The sequence below is a fragment of the Silurus meridionalis genome, chromosome 20, assembly GCF_014805685.1.
Source record: "Silurus meridionalis isolate SWU-2019-XX chromosome 20, ASM1480568v1, whole genome shotgun sequence".
Lineage (NCBI taxonomy): Eukaryota > Metazoa > Chordata > Actinopteri > Siluriformes > Siluridae > Silurus > Silurus meridionalis.
Window position 1 is genome coordinate 17,940,038 of NC_060903.1, and position 16,361 is coordinate 17,956,398.

The following is a 16,361-nucleotide window of genomic DNA, read 5'->3' on the forward strand; positions in this document are numbered from 1 at the left end:
CTGTCTGTTTGTTAAATGAGCCATGCTTGCCGTCCGTAATTATACAACAACATTAATAAAAGGGTGAGGGGAAGGAAAGACAGCATGTAAGTATATATACGAGGTGGTATCGAGGTGGTAATTTATTTATCTTCGTTTACACACCATCACCTTCAGAATAATCCCCTTGCACAGCAAGGAGAAGTGTCCTAAAAGCACCTTCTGCGATCCACGCCGGATCTCCGAGATGTTGTCAAAATGGTGACCTCTGAGCTGTTTCTTAACTTTGGGATGAGGATGAAGTCCGCACGAGCCAAATCTGGCGAGTAGGGTGTGAGGAAGTGACATCATGTTGTTTCCAGTGTCAAACTTGTGTGAGGAGAGCTCACTGACAGTGTTCTTTCTTGCTGTTTATTATTAAATAGCAGACGTGGTAACACATGTGGTCAGAACAGCACCAGTTGTACAGCTCCTGATGTACACAGAACAATGTCTTTTAGCACTCTGTCTTATGAAGGTCGGTGCTTCCTGTGACTGTGCGTGCAGCCTTGTGCTGCCATCTGTTGGTGTGTTGCAAAACTAGCTTTGAAACGTTTTAAACTCACCTCGTGCATTTATCTCAATAATATAGAGCTCCAGGATAAGATATCCTGACCACATCTGGAATCTTTCGGGTTTTCTGACTTCCTGGATTCTAGAGCGAGAATGCACTGAACCAAGTCGAACTATTCATGGATTTTAAGGCTAATAAAGCAAACATCCATGGACCATGCTCATTACTCTTGGTGCCAATGGTCCCCAAACAACTGCAATAAATATTCTACTCTCCATTTTCCTTCGTACGCAGCCCCTGGTCACTGAAGTTAAAAAAAAAAAAAAAAACAGCCAGGAGTTTGTTGAATATATTTTTTTACAGTAGAAATTTCGTCATGTTGATGTTATCTAGAGCATTAAACCAAATCCAGATCTTGGTCAAGGAAAGTTTGGTTAAAGTTATAATCCCAGGTTAGTTTCAGCTCCAAATCTGAGTCCTTTTAACATTGTACCCCTTTCTTGTTCCCTGGTTTATGTTCTGAGCATGTTTACAGTTTTGCTGGATTTCTCTTCTGCTGGTGCTCTCAGCCCCACCCTGATCCTGCACTCGGACCACTGGACGTATGTGCAGACTCTTGATAAAGAGTCCTGCCTCTGGCCTCTGGCTTCTGTGTGTCCCTCGAGCCTTGTGAGAATGTAAGGTTATAGATTTGACCTCTTTTATCATGCTAGCTTGGGACATTTTCCAGGTTGCTTGTATTGCCTCGCTTGCATCAGCTCAAACATTTGCACTCTGGAACATGGTCATTATTCCTGGGGTTATCAAAGCAAGGACACTGTGGTTTGTTTTGTGTTTAGTCCTACACAAGAGCATGAATCCTTGAGCATGTAGTTTAGAAAAAAAACCAAAATGCTCTGCATTGTGAAAACGATCCATACGAGCGGAGATGTATTCAAGTGCTGAGACAGAGGACATAGGATGAGCCAACATGCATCGCACAGCATGAACAGCACTCACCGCCTTCGGATCTTCAAGATTTCTACTCACACGGCTGTCAGATGAAGCAGAAATCCAACCTTTCTACATTTCCCAGAATACAGCTTGAGCCTTGGCCTTTTCTCTCGGTAAACAGAGAGATGCAGTGACGCTTCAGTCCGGAAGTTTGTCCAGGTGTACACTCTGCTCAAACAGATCATCCTCGACAAGCTACAAATTTCAGGCTAATACTGTCATCAATGCTATCGCATTTACCATCACGTAGATTGCTAACTAGCCGCGACTAATGCGACAGCATAATTTTGTTGCAATGCATTCTGGGATGCTGAATCAAAAAAATCGAAATCTATTATAAACAACAGCTTCGCGTCAACGTATTTATAGGTTTCAGTCAATATTGGAGCTGTTAACAGGATGAACAACAATCAAAAGCTCTGTTATTCTCACTGGATTCGATTCTGCCACACGCTTTAAATTGTAAATGACGTTTCGAGGCTCTCCGCAGCCTTCACACGTCAAGGCTTGAATTCAATATTCATATATATATATATATATATATATATATATATATATATATATATATATATATATATATATATATTAAAATAACGATCAAGCTTGCAGATAAAACGTCTCCGCTGCACCAGCATGCTACAGCTCTATTGACATTCGCTTACATAAAACCAGTGGCATTAGCATACATCTGCATGTATAAGTTAGTGTGTAAATCCAGGCGACAGAGCGAGAGCGAGAGCTTATTACTTCTGTATTATGGACCTTTTACTGCCAAAGAGGACCAGGAGCTATTATTGGTCCTCCAGCCACTTAAATCCTCTGATTAGCCAGATCATCGTCGATTAAACAACAGTATATTTCAGCCCTTCTCGCCTTCCTATATTTAGCCGAACTCAGGCCGACATGCAGTCAAGCGAGCATGCCCCTATGCCTTGATGACGCCTTTGAAGTCTTCAGAGCGTCACGCGCGATGGTCAGCCGTGTTGCCAAGATGGCTTCCAACCAGCTGCTATAAATATTCCACACTCCATTTAGACCAAGCACCTGGTCACCATGGAGGCTCGAGCACCCCGGAGTTTGGTGCATGCTCATTTGCAGTGCAATCATGTAGGTCCAGCTCATTAAGGGAACCGATCAGCCAAGACCACATGCAGAGGAGCTTGGCTTCTCTGCCAGCAGGCTTGAAAAAGAAAAAACAACTGTGACCTCAGCTTTCGGTACAGCAGAATTAAACCAGCAGCATGAGCAGTGTACAGTGTTGTGTACAGGCCACAAGAACACACACACGTGTCCGTATGTTACTTGGTTCACAAAAAACTGTATACCTGCATGGGTTCATTCGGGATTGATGCCTAGCTAAAGGGATACGTAATGTAACGACATTGTAGGTCCATCATGTGACTCAATAATTGCTCGAAGTCTGGGTATTAAAACGCTGCCTCCTAGTGGCTAGGAAGGTAAAACAAAACACCCTCCATCTGCTCTGTCTGCCTTCACCCTCCAAAAGTGGCATAAATTGTGGCCATGTCCACACTATTACATTTTCATTTGGTCTGGCCTTCCATCCTTGCTGAGATGACATTTTTAGTCAACAAAAACTTAGCATTTTAAAAGCTCTTTGAATAATAAATTGGATAAAGTGGATAAATTTGAAAATTACGTTTGCATGTTCCATTGTGAACTGTGAAAACGGAGGCTTTCGAAAACGATTTTTAGTCATTGCTGCAACATTACAAAAAGATGTAAAGTTAATAAACGGCAGGCGGAAATTATGCATTCGAAGCGGCTTAAGTTTTATTTTACAGCCACAACCTAATCATTACCAGTTCCAAATCGAACAGTAAATGTTGTGACTGTTTACTCGTGCTACTGTAAGTGTATATTTTACTGGAACATTACGAGTCACAGTCAAATATTTGTAACGTGTACGATCTGTCATTACGCGTAACTCCCGAACGCTGTAATTCATCACGCACCCACGTCCTCCGTCAAGACGAAACTAACGGCAGTGAAACTTTACAATGTCTTTGACTATAAAGGTGCCTTTAAAAGGAAGGCCACATGAAGCATCTGACCGAGGAGACAGATGTAAAACTGAGACATAACAGAAGAGTGTGAGATCAGTGCATCCTGGAGGAGCAAAGTGGGGAAAAAAACTTATAAAATTACAATCAATAAATAAATATAGATAATAAAATGTAGGAAACCTACAAACATGACTTCAGATGAAAATTCTTTATATTAGCTATGAAGTGTCCCGATTCCAGTCTCTGAGAGAATCTAGGCTCAGACAGAGCGCTGTCCATCAAGAGGATTATTTATATATCAGGCCACCCCATTAGAATTGCTCTGTGAATTTTGTCCAGTTTTGGTATCATGGTAGTTTTTTCAAATCCACTGTGGAACCACTGATACTGGAGACTCCTTTTGTAAATGTTAAATAAACAAAACAAAAGCAAAAGTCTGTACAGGAGTTATTATACAGAGCACTATATGAACAACTGGTTGCTATAGAAACGGTAAGGACCTGCAATTTCCATCCCAACCACTAGATTAATCAACACTAACGGACCAATCAGATTTCAGAATTCATTCATAAAACAGCTGATTCCTGGCAAACCTCTTGACAGTACATATCAAAGGCAGGTTTTTGTAAACTCACACACAAACACACACACACACACACACACTATATATATATACAGTGCCCTCCACAATTATTGGCACCCCTGTTTAAGATGTGGTCGTGGACTTAAAAAAATTCTCCTTTTTTTTTTAAACAACATAGAACCCAAATGCAAAAAAAAAGAAAAATCCAACCTTTTATTTAAGTACATAACTTTGGTGGTAAAAAAAATCATACATTTAGAAAGAAAAAAAAACTTGAAATCATGTGTCCCACAATTATTGGCACCCCTAACAATTCCTCTGAAAAATTTAATTGTTTTTTTTTTAATATATATTTTTCTGTAGTTGCTAAGGTTGGTCAGGGTATCTAGGGACTTTTAATTAGTAATTCATGATTTCCTGTTTCCCTGGGGTATAAATATGACGTGACACAGAGGCCTAATTCTCTTACCCATTTGTCAACATGGCAAAGACAAGAGAACACACCATTCAAGTAAGGCAGATGTGTGTCGACCTTCATAAGTCAGGCAATGGCTACAAGAAAATAGCCACTCGCCTTAACTTGCCGGTATCTACAGTCAGAGGAATCATTAAGAAGTTTAAAACAACTGGAACAGTGACAAACAAGGCTGGAAGAGGTCCCAAGTTTATCTTGCCACAACGCACAGTGAGGAGGATGGTAAGAGAAGTAAAAAAATTTCCCAAGCTCACCGTCACAGAATTGCATCAAAGAGTGGCATCTTGGGGTCACAGAGTCTCCAAAACAACCATCAGACGCTCTCTACATGCCAACAAGCTGTTTGGGAGGCATGCAAGGAAAAAGCCTGGAGTTTGCTAAGCGGTACTGGGACTTCAACTGGGATCGTGTGCTTTGGTCAGATGAGACTAAGATTGAGCTTTTTGGCAACAAACACTCTAAGTGGGTCTGGCGTAAAACAAAAGATGAGTATGCCGAAAAGCACCTCATGCCCACCGTGAAGTATGGTGGAGGATCTGTGATGCTGTGGGCCTGTTTCTCTTCCAAAGGCCCTGGGAACCTTGTTAGGGTGCATGGCATTATGAACGCTTTGAAGTACCAGGATATTTTAAATAAAAACCTGATGGCCTCTGCCAGAAAGCTGAAGATGGGTCGTCATTGGGTCTTTCAGCAGGATAATGATCCAAAACATGTGGCAAAATCTACACAAAAGTGGTTCAGCAGTCACAAACTCAAGGTCCTCCCATGGCCATCTCAGTCCCCAGACCTCAACCCAATCGAAAACCTGTGGGGCGAGCTAAAGAGAAGAGTGCATAAGAGAGGACCCAGGACACTGGATGATCTAGAAAGATTGTGCAAAGAAGAATGGTCAAAATCCTCTCTCTGTGTTCTCCAATCTTGTGAAATGTTATAGGAGGAGATTAAGTGCTGTCTTGTTGGCAAAAGGAGGTTGTACAAAGTATTAACATCAGGGTGCCAATAATTGTGGCACACATGATTTCAAGTTTTTTTTTTTTGTAAATGTGTGATTTTTTACCACCAAAGTAATGTACTTAAATAAAAGGTTGGATTTTTCTTTTTTGCATTTGGGTTCTATGTTGTTTTAAAAAAGGAGAATTTTTGAAGTCCACGACCACATCTTAAACAGGGGTGCCAATAATTGTGGAGGGCACTGTATATATATATATATATATATATATATATATATATATATATATATATATATATATATATATACACTGCACACACACTGCACACATCCTGCACACACACTACACACCTATACACACACGGCACACATGCTACACAGACACCGCACACACACATACACTAACACACACTAATAACTACACCTTACATACACCCACACTCACGCTACCCACACCTTACACACATCCCAAACACACAGACACAGACACACACTACACACCCACACTACACACACACTCTGCACACACTCTGTACAGAACAGCACTAGATCCAGTTGCCCCTCTACCCCTTGATGCTGGACTCCTGGAAGATCCTCCACCTGGAATCCACTGCGCCAGGTGCTCTCAAGTCTTAATACATGATACAGGAAACTGTGTGAGACTTTCGCACACACACACACACACACACACACACACACACACACACACACACAGACACCCAGACACCCAGACACACAGACACACGTACATAATCACCACTGATACTGTCATTTAATCTAAAACTAGACTCGACCGGTCCCTCAGGTCCAAAACTGATTTTGGTTTCTCTGTGTGTGTGTGTGTGTGTGTGTGTGTGTGTGTGTGTGTGTGTGTGTGTGTGCGCTAGCAGTTGGCGTCTCATCTCTCCATCTCACTTTCTCAATCAGCGCTCATAATTCCGTTAGCATCGCCCAGTGAGCAGCAGCCTGAGCTCCGACACGCGCCGCTAATTGGGTTTAAATCCCCGTGCCAGCGTTCGAGATTATGCTACAATACAACATACGCAATATTCCCATCAAATATTTCCTGGGGTTTTTCCAGAACTCCATCCTGATCAAGTCACATGGTCAGGTTTGCTATCTAACATTAAGCCAGATAGTCACACTAACAATAATAACCCAAGCATCTTCTGAAACCAAGAGGCACGATCACTGGCATGCTAATTAGGCAAATGAATGTGATATGTTTGCTAACAATCAAGCTAATGTTATGATATCAACATCAGTTAACAAGCCAGTGAATATTAGCTAGCTATTAGACTGCTAGCAAAACAATTTTAATGTCACATGACTAATGCTCCTAGCAAGGCAAACTAAGCTAACTATTAGATTGCTAACAAGCCTACTGTAATGTCACATGACCATGTTTGCTAGCAATTCACATTGGGCTAATTATTATACTGCTGACAAAAGAGATATTGTGATGTCACATGACCTAAGGGTCAGTTAGTTCAGTTAGGCTTGATAGCAATCCCATAATTAGCCTAGTTTGGCTAATTATGGGATTGCTAACAAGCCTATCAAGATATCACATGACCATGTTTGCTAGCAAGCGAAATTGTGCTAGTTATTAGATTGCTAGCAAGGCACACTAGGCTAATTATTATAGTAATGTATTATGCTAGCAAACCAGTAATTGTAAGGTCACATGACCAAGGCTGCTAGCAAGCCTATTGTGATGTCACGTGATCATGTTTGCTAGCAAGCCACCCTCAGCTAATTAAGATATTACTAGCAGAACTAATGTTATGTCACATGACCAGGTTTGCTGAAATCCAAACTGGGATAAATATTAGATTGCTAGAAAACCAGATATTGTGATCTCACATGACCAAATTTGCTAGCAAGCCACATTTAAGTTCTCCATTCACGGTATAAAAAAAGCGTGACTCCAGGCCTTCATTTACAATCAAATGAGGCCACATGACGGAGCTTGATATCTTTTTGCTTAATAGCTTCCATGACCATACATGGCATAATGGTTGAACTGGAAAATACAAAGTCCTGCTCTATTTCTTCTATTTGCATACGGAGTATCCAAGATTGCAACCCCAAATCTTCCTGAACAAATCTTCATGCATAGTGTAACTCCAAACTCAACAGGATCCAACAGATAAACCAGGCTAAAACAAAGGTGGAGAGATGCTAGCACCAGGCAGTTGCTCCACACCTACTGCTTTAATGTCAGGAACAGCTAGATAGTAACAGGAGCTTCAGGTTCTTCCGTTTGCACAATAGCTGCCCTGCATCCTGAAAGCAAAGCCTTACACCCCCCAAATGCTGTGTATGATATAGCAACATTGTGCTTTGAGATTCTGGGACGTTTAAACGCAAAAATCGTAAAAAAGGCAATTAGCAGACAAACGTCCCTAAAAAATGTCCTGGTGACGTAATGAACGAATACGAGGAAAGCATTGTGTGTTTCGCTTTAGGCTCATGTTTCTCCTTTTCATTTTATATGAGGTTTTGCTCATGAAGGTAAAAGGAACTTTCTCAAGAGATGTTCCTTCATAACACAGCAACACTCCAATCCACCAGCTAGTCTCGTTTCCAGCATTAGCATTTTAATAACACTTGGTTACTGCAAAGCTAAAAGGAGTGTACACTGTAGATCCCTTGCACAGCACACAGCCTACTGAAGAAACACACCCAGAAGACTTCTCTATTAAGGGACACCTTGGATGCTCTACTGCATGGCCTTAGATAGTGGTTTAGAAACAGAAGGTTGAGGAAATTATACTCCACACACACACACACACACACACACACACACACACACACACACACGCACACAAAAACAACACACACACACACACACACACACACACACTGGATGGTGATTCTAAGCTTGTTGATGCAAGGATATGAGGAATGCACGGTGTATATTGTTCTAATTCTCACAGCACTGCCTGCTGAAGAAAAAAAAGGTTGTAACACACCCAGAAGATCTCCCTGAGGCCATGAGGTAAATGTAGGAAGATGTGTAGCATGGAGTATGATGGAGTATAATAGAGTATATATATATATATATATATATATATATATATATATATATATATATATATATATATATATATAATTTCCTCAACCTTCTATATATATATATAAAAAGCTCAGATGCTGGTGGATCGCACATAATCGATGTGGTTATAATGGATGCACAAGGGTTCCCCTGTGCACAGGGAGTCCCAAAGCCACGCGCTTCCTTTCATCTCATTAAATGGACGAGAAGGAGAAGGAGAAGGCGAGGGCTCACCTCCATATCTGGCCGAGCTGCATGATGTGAATGACGGACTGTAAGAGCCAGAGGCAGAAGGAGCAGGGCGCCGAGCGCTTCTCGTTAGTCCTGCCGTTGCCGCTGCTGCTGCTGACGTCGGCGGCCGCGGTGTCGCTCTCCGAGGTGCTGAAGTCGTGCACGAACCAGCGAAAGCTAAAGACCTGCACAGAGACGGAGCCGAGCGCCACGAAGAACAGCGTCAGGCCGAACCACCAGTAGTCGCGGCGCAGGTAGTAGTCTACAGAGAGCCACACGTCCGTGGCTACGTCGGCGAAGTACACGGCGGCCGCCGCCACCAGCCACAGACCGTCCCAGGCGCCGTACCGCCGCCGCTCTCCGCCGAGCCGCAGGCACGTCGAGTCCTCTGGACCGCAGCAGCGCGCCTCCCCGCGCGTGAAATCTGCTTCGCCGCTGCCCGAGCCCGGTCGCGAGCCCGCCGCCAGCCCCGGCACCGAGCCCGAGTGGTCCGAGTTCTGCAGGGGCGTAAACGCCACGTCGCTCTTCTTCATCTTCAGCACGCCGTCCGATTTGGCCGCCATCGCAGCGGCTTCGTCAACGCCGTTCCCGTTTTCCCCTCCTTTTTCTTTTCTCTTCCTTCTTTTTTCTCTCTCTTTCTCTCTCTCTCTTCCTTTCCCTCTCTCTTACACTCTGTGTTTTTTTTACTTTCCCCCCCACGTCCCTCCTGTCTGCCTCCTGTCTTTCCCTTGGGCGGAGAGACGCTGGGGCTGGGCTGAGAGAGAGAGAGAGAGAGAGAGAGAGAGAGAGAGAGAGAGAGAGAGATCGTCTTCCGCCAGCTACACGGCGCCGCCTGCGCATCACAAAGCGCCGCTTCCTTTTTTTCCGGAGCGCCTGCGAAACCTTACGCTCGCATTCTCCTCCTCCTCCTTCCTCCCTCCGTCCCTCTATCCCTCCATCCCTTCCTCCATTCCATCCTCCTCCTCCTCCTCCCATCCGCTTAAAACCATGACATCATCTCTTTGCACATTGCCCGTCGCTCATCAGGCTTCTTCCTCACGGCTTCCCCACATCCTGTACATGCTTCTGCCGCGTGCGTGCTGCACTTTTCATTATTTTGCATCTGGAGCATCTGCAGCACGCATTCATGCTTCCTGGTGGAGTCTATCAGACACTTCCTGCATGCATGATCGATCTACTTTCCTACAGGATTCTCAGTTTTGTGTGTGAAGGAGGTGTGATCAGGGAGGAAGGTGAGACCACATCCACCAGAGAGATACAAAACTCCACAAAGGAAGGAGAACCACATTCCTGCTCGGGTTCTGGCTGCTTAGTCACACCACAACACAGTACACACCATAACACACCATAACACTACACACTACTAAACACAATAACACTACACAACACACTCCACTACACAACATAACACACTACACTCCACAACACACTCCACTCTACTATAATCTACACAACACTGCAACCACATCACATCACACACCCCTCAGCATGAAGCAGCTGCGATGATATGGTGTCTGCACGCCCTCCTTTGGCCGGTATCTCACACACACACACACACACACACACACACACACACACTGTCAGGCAGCAGAGAGACCCACCACCCGTCTCCTTCAGGAAGACCTAAGGCTTGGCTTAAGACATGGCTGAGTTTTACTGACCTCACTGCTACACACACACACACACACACACACACACACACACACACACATTATAACACACTCTTTCTTAAACAAACTTATACACACACTTTCTCCTTTTACACACACACACACACACACACACACACACACACACACTCTCTCTCTCTCTCTCTTTCTCTCTTTCTTTATGAGATTTGTGTAATTACAGGTTTCAGAATTTTTTGGGGCTGAAATTTAGACTAAAATGTGATTGGACAAGAATGAGAGAGATACACACAATTCCACTCTGCTTCCATCTCCCAGATTATTCCCTCTCTCCAAAACACATTTCCACAAGTCTTTCTACCAGAAACGCACAACAGTCCATTACATCCACACTCGTAGTTGGTCCATGTCTGATAAGACGTCTGTTTTTTTTTGTTTGTTTTTTTAATAAAGCACAGTGTTGGTGCAGGGCAGAGCCCCTCCTCCTCGTGCAGCCTCGATATAATCACCACTGTCTTTTCACATCGATCTTCCTCGAGTGTTCTTCAGAGGACTATAGCCGGATCCCCAGAGCCAGATTGATTCTTTATGACAATAGTGATCTCACGGCGCAGTCATCACGCTAAGACCAAACCCGCCGCTCGCATCGGCCATCCTGGGGCCTGAACTCAAGTCCTGAGACGCTGAGAAAAAAACTCTTATGCTCTGTTACATCAGAAAATCACAGATCATTTCCCTATGACAACATGCAACAGAAAACCGGTGTGTTTCTTTAATCCTTTATATACACCGTGTGGCCAAAAGTATTGGGACAACCTACATTTCCAGTCGTATGTGATTCTTCACTAAATTGTCTGAGACACACGATTGTATCAAACGTCTTTGGATGCAGCAAGACATTTTCCCTTCACTTGAACTAGGGGCCTCCTGTGAGAGGTGGTTAAAGCATTGGACTTTGAATATGACGTTTGTCAGTTCAAATCCCAACCACACTAAGATGCCACTCCTGGGCATTTGCAAATTTGCTGTGGTATAGGAATAAATAAAAAAAAACCCACACTTCGGGGCATGGTGTTATGGGTAAATAATGAGTAATGGTTAATTCCTTTCATACGATCAGGTGTAACATTATGACCATCTGCCTAATATTTTGTTTGTCTCCTATTGCTGCCAAAACATTTCTGACCCGTCAGATAATCAGTGTTATTCCCTGGTCATAATGTTATAATGTCAGATTGGAATGTTTGATCTTTGCCTGGTTTGTGCTGCATAAAGCTTTTCTCTCATTTTAATCCAGGATGCGAGTGAAGCATCACCGAGGCCGGCATGCTGCGGTTGCTCGGCAACCGATCTGTATTTCTCAGGCTCCGAGCGAGAGCCTCGAGTGGCACAGCAACCGGAAGTGATTCTCACACGACTCACACCTGGTACACCTGAGCTAAAGATCGCCTTCAAACACACCAAACTTTCCCCAACTGTCAGAAACGTCTTCCAAAACGTCAGATCTGATCCGATCCGGCTTTGAAACTAACGCAGACTACAAGGAGCTGAGCACAAGCGACATGGGAAGTTAATTAGTGATGCATAATCGCTGTCTAATTTGCTTTTGTTCTTTCGTTCCTGGCATGCAAAAAAAAAGGGGGTGATGGTGTCGAGGCAGGTGCTTTTCAAGAATGCAGAAGTAATGCATTCAGTTATGATTTCTGTTTCTGCCAATCTGTCACTTGGTTCTGCTAGACTAACAGCCGTTGGCATGGAAACCTCCTCTCATAGCTGAGCTTTTTGGGTCTGTGTGTGTGTGTGTGTGTGTGTGTGTGTGTGTGTGTGTGTGTGTGTGTGTGCACGTAAGGACCCTGTCACACTCAAGCATGATCTCAGAGGCACCGAGGCACCGAAGCTGACGATCAGAGCATCAGAGGTGAGATCGTTTAATTTCATCAGCGTTCTATTACTTTCAAAATAAGGCATATATTTAAATAAAAGAAACGAAAAGATGGACAGAGCAACATGTTGGGATGAAGACCTCCTGGGGTGCTCGCTGTTCACGACCCACGCCTTGGCCACTTTTTCAGATTTCCGTCTAAATTTAGATCTGTGATGTAACTGTGATTTTATACCTGACACATTTCGACATGTAAAGAAAAACTCTAAAACATAATAAATACATAATATGGCCAATATGGTTTGTGGACACCCGACTGCTATGTTCTTCTTTTCGAACATCGCAGTCCACACTTCTCTATTTGCTGTTATAATAAACTTCACTCTTCTGAGAAGATGTTGTGGAGATTCATTCAGCTAGAAGGGTGTTAGTAACGTCAGGTAGTCATGTAGGTGAGAAGGTGAGGAGGCCTGGGGTGCAGTCAGTGTTCACCTTCATTCATAGTTCAATAGGGTTGGAGCTCTATAGTAGGAGATCTTCCACTCTAACCCATGGAAAGCAGATCTTTAGCAACTTACATTAGAGCAACTTACATTTATCTCAAGCATACAATTGAGCAGTTATGGGGTAAGGGCCTTGCTCAAGGGGCCCAGGATCTGGAATTTGAACTCATAAACTTTAGATCCAAAGCCTTAACAGGTTTGGGTCTCGTAGTTCAAGCAAAGAGAAAAATCCCATGCTCCTACATCCAAAGACGTCCGATATGATTGTTTTGGGAAACATTTAGTGAAGAGCCACACATGGTGGGGAAATTTATTTTTTAAATTTTGCCTTCTTATGCAGTAAAAGTATGCACTCTTCACAAAACTCCTCCTCCAGTGTTATAGGAAACCAACCGGTTACCATAGCGATACTTGTCTCAGCACTAATCTACACTGAGTCTAATCTGGGATGCTGTGTAGGAAGAATACCAGGTGAACTGGAATACAGTAGTTGTGATTAGATCTCTGTTACTTCCTGGTATGCTCTTAGCTCCGCCCCTTTCACCTGGACTTCTTTAGTAGCTCCACCTTTCCATCAGTAATCCCAGGTGTTCATTGTCTCACTGTGTGTGTGTAATACATTCATCCCTTTGTGTGTCTCTGTTTGTTTTGGTTTGTTTAATACCCATGGATTGTGTTTCCTCTTTACCTTTAATTAATATAGCAGATGTCCCTGGACTTCTCCCGTCTCGACTCTCAGGGTCCTCATCAGATGCGTCCGCTGAACCTCCATCGCTGTTACACAATGATAAATAATAGCTGCATTATTGAAGTGATGCGGATTCACTGTGATATCCGAAATAAAACACATTTTCTACCCACTTTTCATGAGTTCATGTGATACACACAGGTGACTTTAATCAACTGACTGGTGATGCTTGTAGTTTTACTTGTATGCAGTGGTGGATGAAGTACACAAACCATGTAGTTGATTAAATGTAGAGCTAAGTAAAAGGGTCCCTTTAGACTTTCAGCAAAAGTACAAAATGATTTACCTTCAAATCTACTTAAGTATCCAAAGCACTATGATTTATTATGACTATAATGTTCCTATTATCATTTTTATTATAAGTTATTATTATACGTTTATTATAAGTAACATCATTTTATTATTTATTAGGACTCTTGACTTAATTAACTCAGTTTATGTGAAAAGACTCGAATGTGACTCTATTAATAGAATGATATTAATGACTTAAACACTTGATTTCTATTAATCATTAGCCCAAAACCTTATTTTCAACTACTTCCGTAAAATGGTGTAAATGAGGTCACGTGTGTGGTGGTGAGGTCGAGTCTGGAGTTTCTTCATCATTTATTCTAAATGTTCTGCTTGATGTTGAACTGATGCTGAACTGTATGTTGATCAGTAGATGCACCAAGCCCCAATCAGAACACGTGTAAAACAGAGCGTGCGCTCGATCCTGATTGGTGACTCGCTGCGTGTTTCACCTAAAAGGTTTTTATCCTCATAAATAAAAAGGAACGACTGATTTCCATAAATGTAGTTGAGTAAAAAGTCAAATATTTGAAAACATGATAAGTTACAGCAAAAGCCTCCCCAAATGGAAAAACTTCAGTAAAGTACAGATACGCAAAAAAGCTACTTAAGTACAGTAACAAATTACGTTTACTGTCCACCACTGGTTATATACAATGACTACTTTATGTGTATTTTTTATATTTGCTCAAAATTATGCAGACTATTTGGATATGTATGAGATTTTTTTTTTGTATTTTTTTTAAATGTGGAGAAAAAAAAAGGTGAAAACTTTCCAAACCAACATGGGATTTTGTATCTAAATACAAATCTAAACTCCAAGAATATTCTAGATTATGGCGCAATTCCAAATCAAGCACATTTACGAAAAAAAGTGTTATAGAAGTACCTGGAAAAAAGTATTGGCACACCTGAATTCTCCCACCATTCTCCAAACAAAGTTAGAGGCATAATGTGAACGCTGACTGCACCCCAGGTCTCCTCACCTCACCTACATCAGTAATTGACTTCACTAACACCCTTGTGGCTGAATGAATCGCCACAAATAAAAAAATAAGAGCAAACGGAGACTAAATGTGGAATAGGACGTCCAAAAAGAAGCATATAGCAAAAAAAGGTGTCCACAAACCTTCCATTTTTCAGCGTTACTAATTTGGTCGCTCATTAAACCTTCTCCTGCTTTCTTCCATTTTTTATCCCGGCTTTCTGAAGCATCTAATGAAAAAATACTAATTAAAGAAGCATTAGTGTTGGCTATTCAAATAAAAATTCCATGTTTTATTTTCTAGGAATTATACATTTTGTTCTTTTTTATGCTCGCTATCAATTTATTTGCACCCAGTCATCGGCATTCTGCCCGATTTGTTCGCCTCGTTCTGCAAGGTAATGAAGGTTAAAGTGGGAGACGAGGCGCATGTTAAAAAGCTTCTCCTCTCACAGCGGCTGAGGCCGTGACCCCCGGCCCTCTGCGGATCGACTGGCAGACTGGCATCTGGATGAATATGCATAAAGCTCAGGTTGGGGAAGAGGAAAAAAACCTTCACAGGTAGCTCTTAAACACACATACGCAAGTCCACGAGCAGGAATTTGATTACAACTACAATGAGAGTGATGGCAGGTATCCAGCATTATACACATGTCACAGTGCATCGAAAACTGCTAACCATGAGGAACATGACGAACTTTGAAGCTTGGTTCACTCTTCTTCTTCTTCTTCTCCTTCTTCGGCTTCTCCCATTAGGGGTCGCCACAGCGGATCATCCATCCCCCCCCCTCCCCCTCCCCCTTATGTTCAAAAGCTGCCACGTGCTATTAGCAAAATTAATGGCACCCTGCTCTGATTTTGAGAGCTTTCTGTGGACATCCTAATAAATGAAGGTGGCGCTGGAGGTTCCTCAGAAGGTGAGTTCTCTTACTTCTTTTTGCAACATAGTAACACAACATAGTCTATGTTGATGTGAATGAAAGATTTTTTTTGAGTGTATAGCGTTTCTAGCATGTGTGTGTGTGTGTGTGTGTGTGTGTGTGTATGTGTGTGTGTTTAAACAAACAAACAAACAAAGAAACACAAATAAATGAATGAGTAGTGGTTTGGTAATTTTTATCATAAAATTACAATAAACCCAGTGTCTGATTTTTGAACATGTTGCAACATATTTGATCACAATTTCATGTTTCAAACATTTATTTCATTATTAAAATCCAACCAAATAAAAAGAAGAAATCTGTCTGAAGGTAAATCTTGAGGACAAACATCTAAAAACAGGATGAAATGTTTCTCAAATAAAACCAACATTTATATATATATATATATATATATATATATATATATATATATATATATATATATATATATATATATATATATATGGGGTGAGTGGAGAAGTGGTAGATGATGGAGGGATCAGTGGTAGAAGATGGAGGTATCGGTGGAGAAGTGGTGGAGGATGGAGGGATC

The 16,361-nt window shown here is 42.3% G+C and overlaps 1 protein-coding gene across 1 annotated transcript in view; it reads right to left on the minus strand.

The window, feature by feature from the left end:
- Positions 1-10,523, minus strand: part of xkr4 (XK related 4) — a 44,408-nt gene extending 33,885 nt beyond the window's left edge. Inside the window, exon 1 of the mRNA XM_046877218.1 lies at positions 8,855-10,523. Within this exon, the coding sequence (XP_046733174.1) occupies positions 8,855-9,414 (560 nt within the window). The 5' untranslated portion in view covers positions 9,415-10,523. The remainder of the gene's footprint in view (positions 1-8,854) is intronic.
- Positions 10,524-16,361: the final 5,838 nt, after the last annotated feature.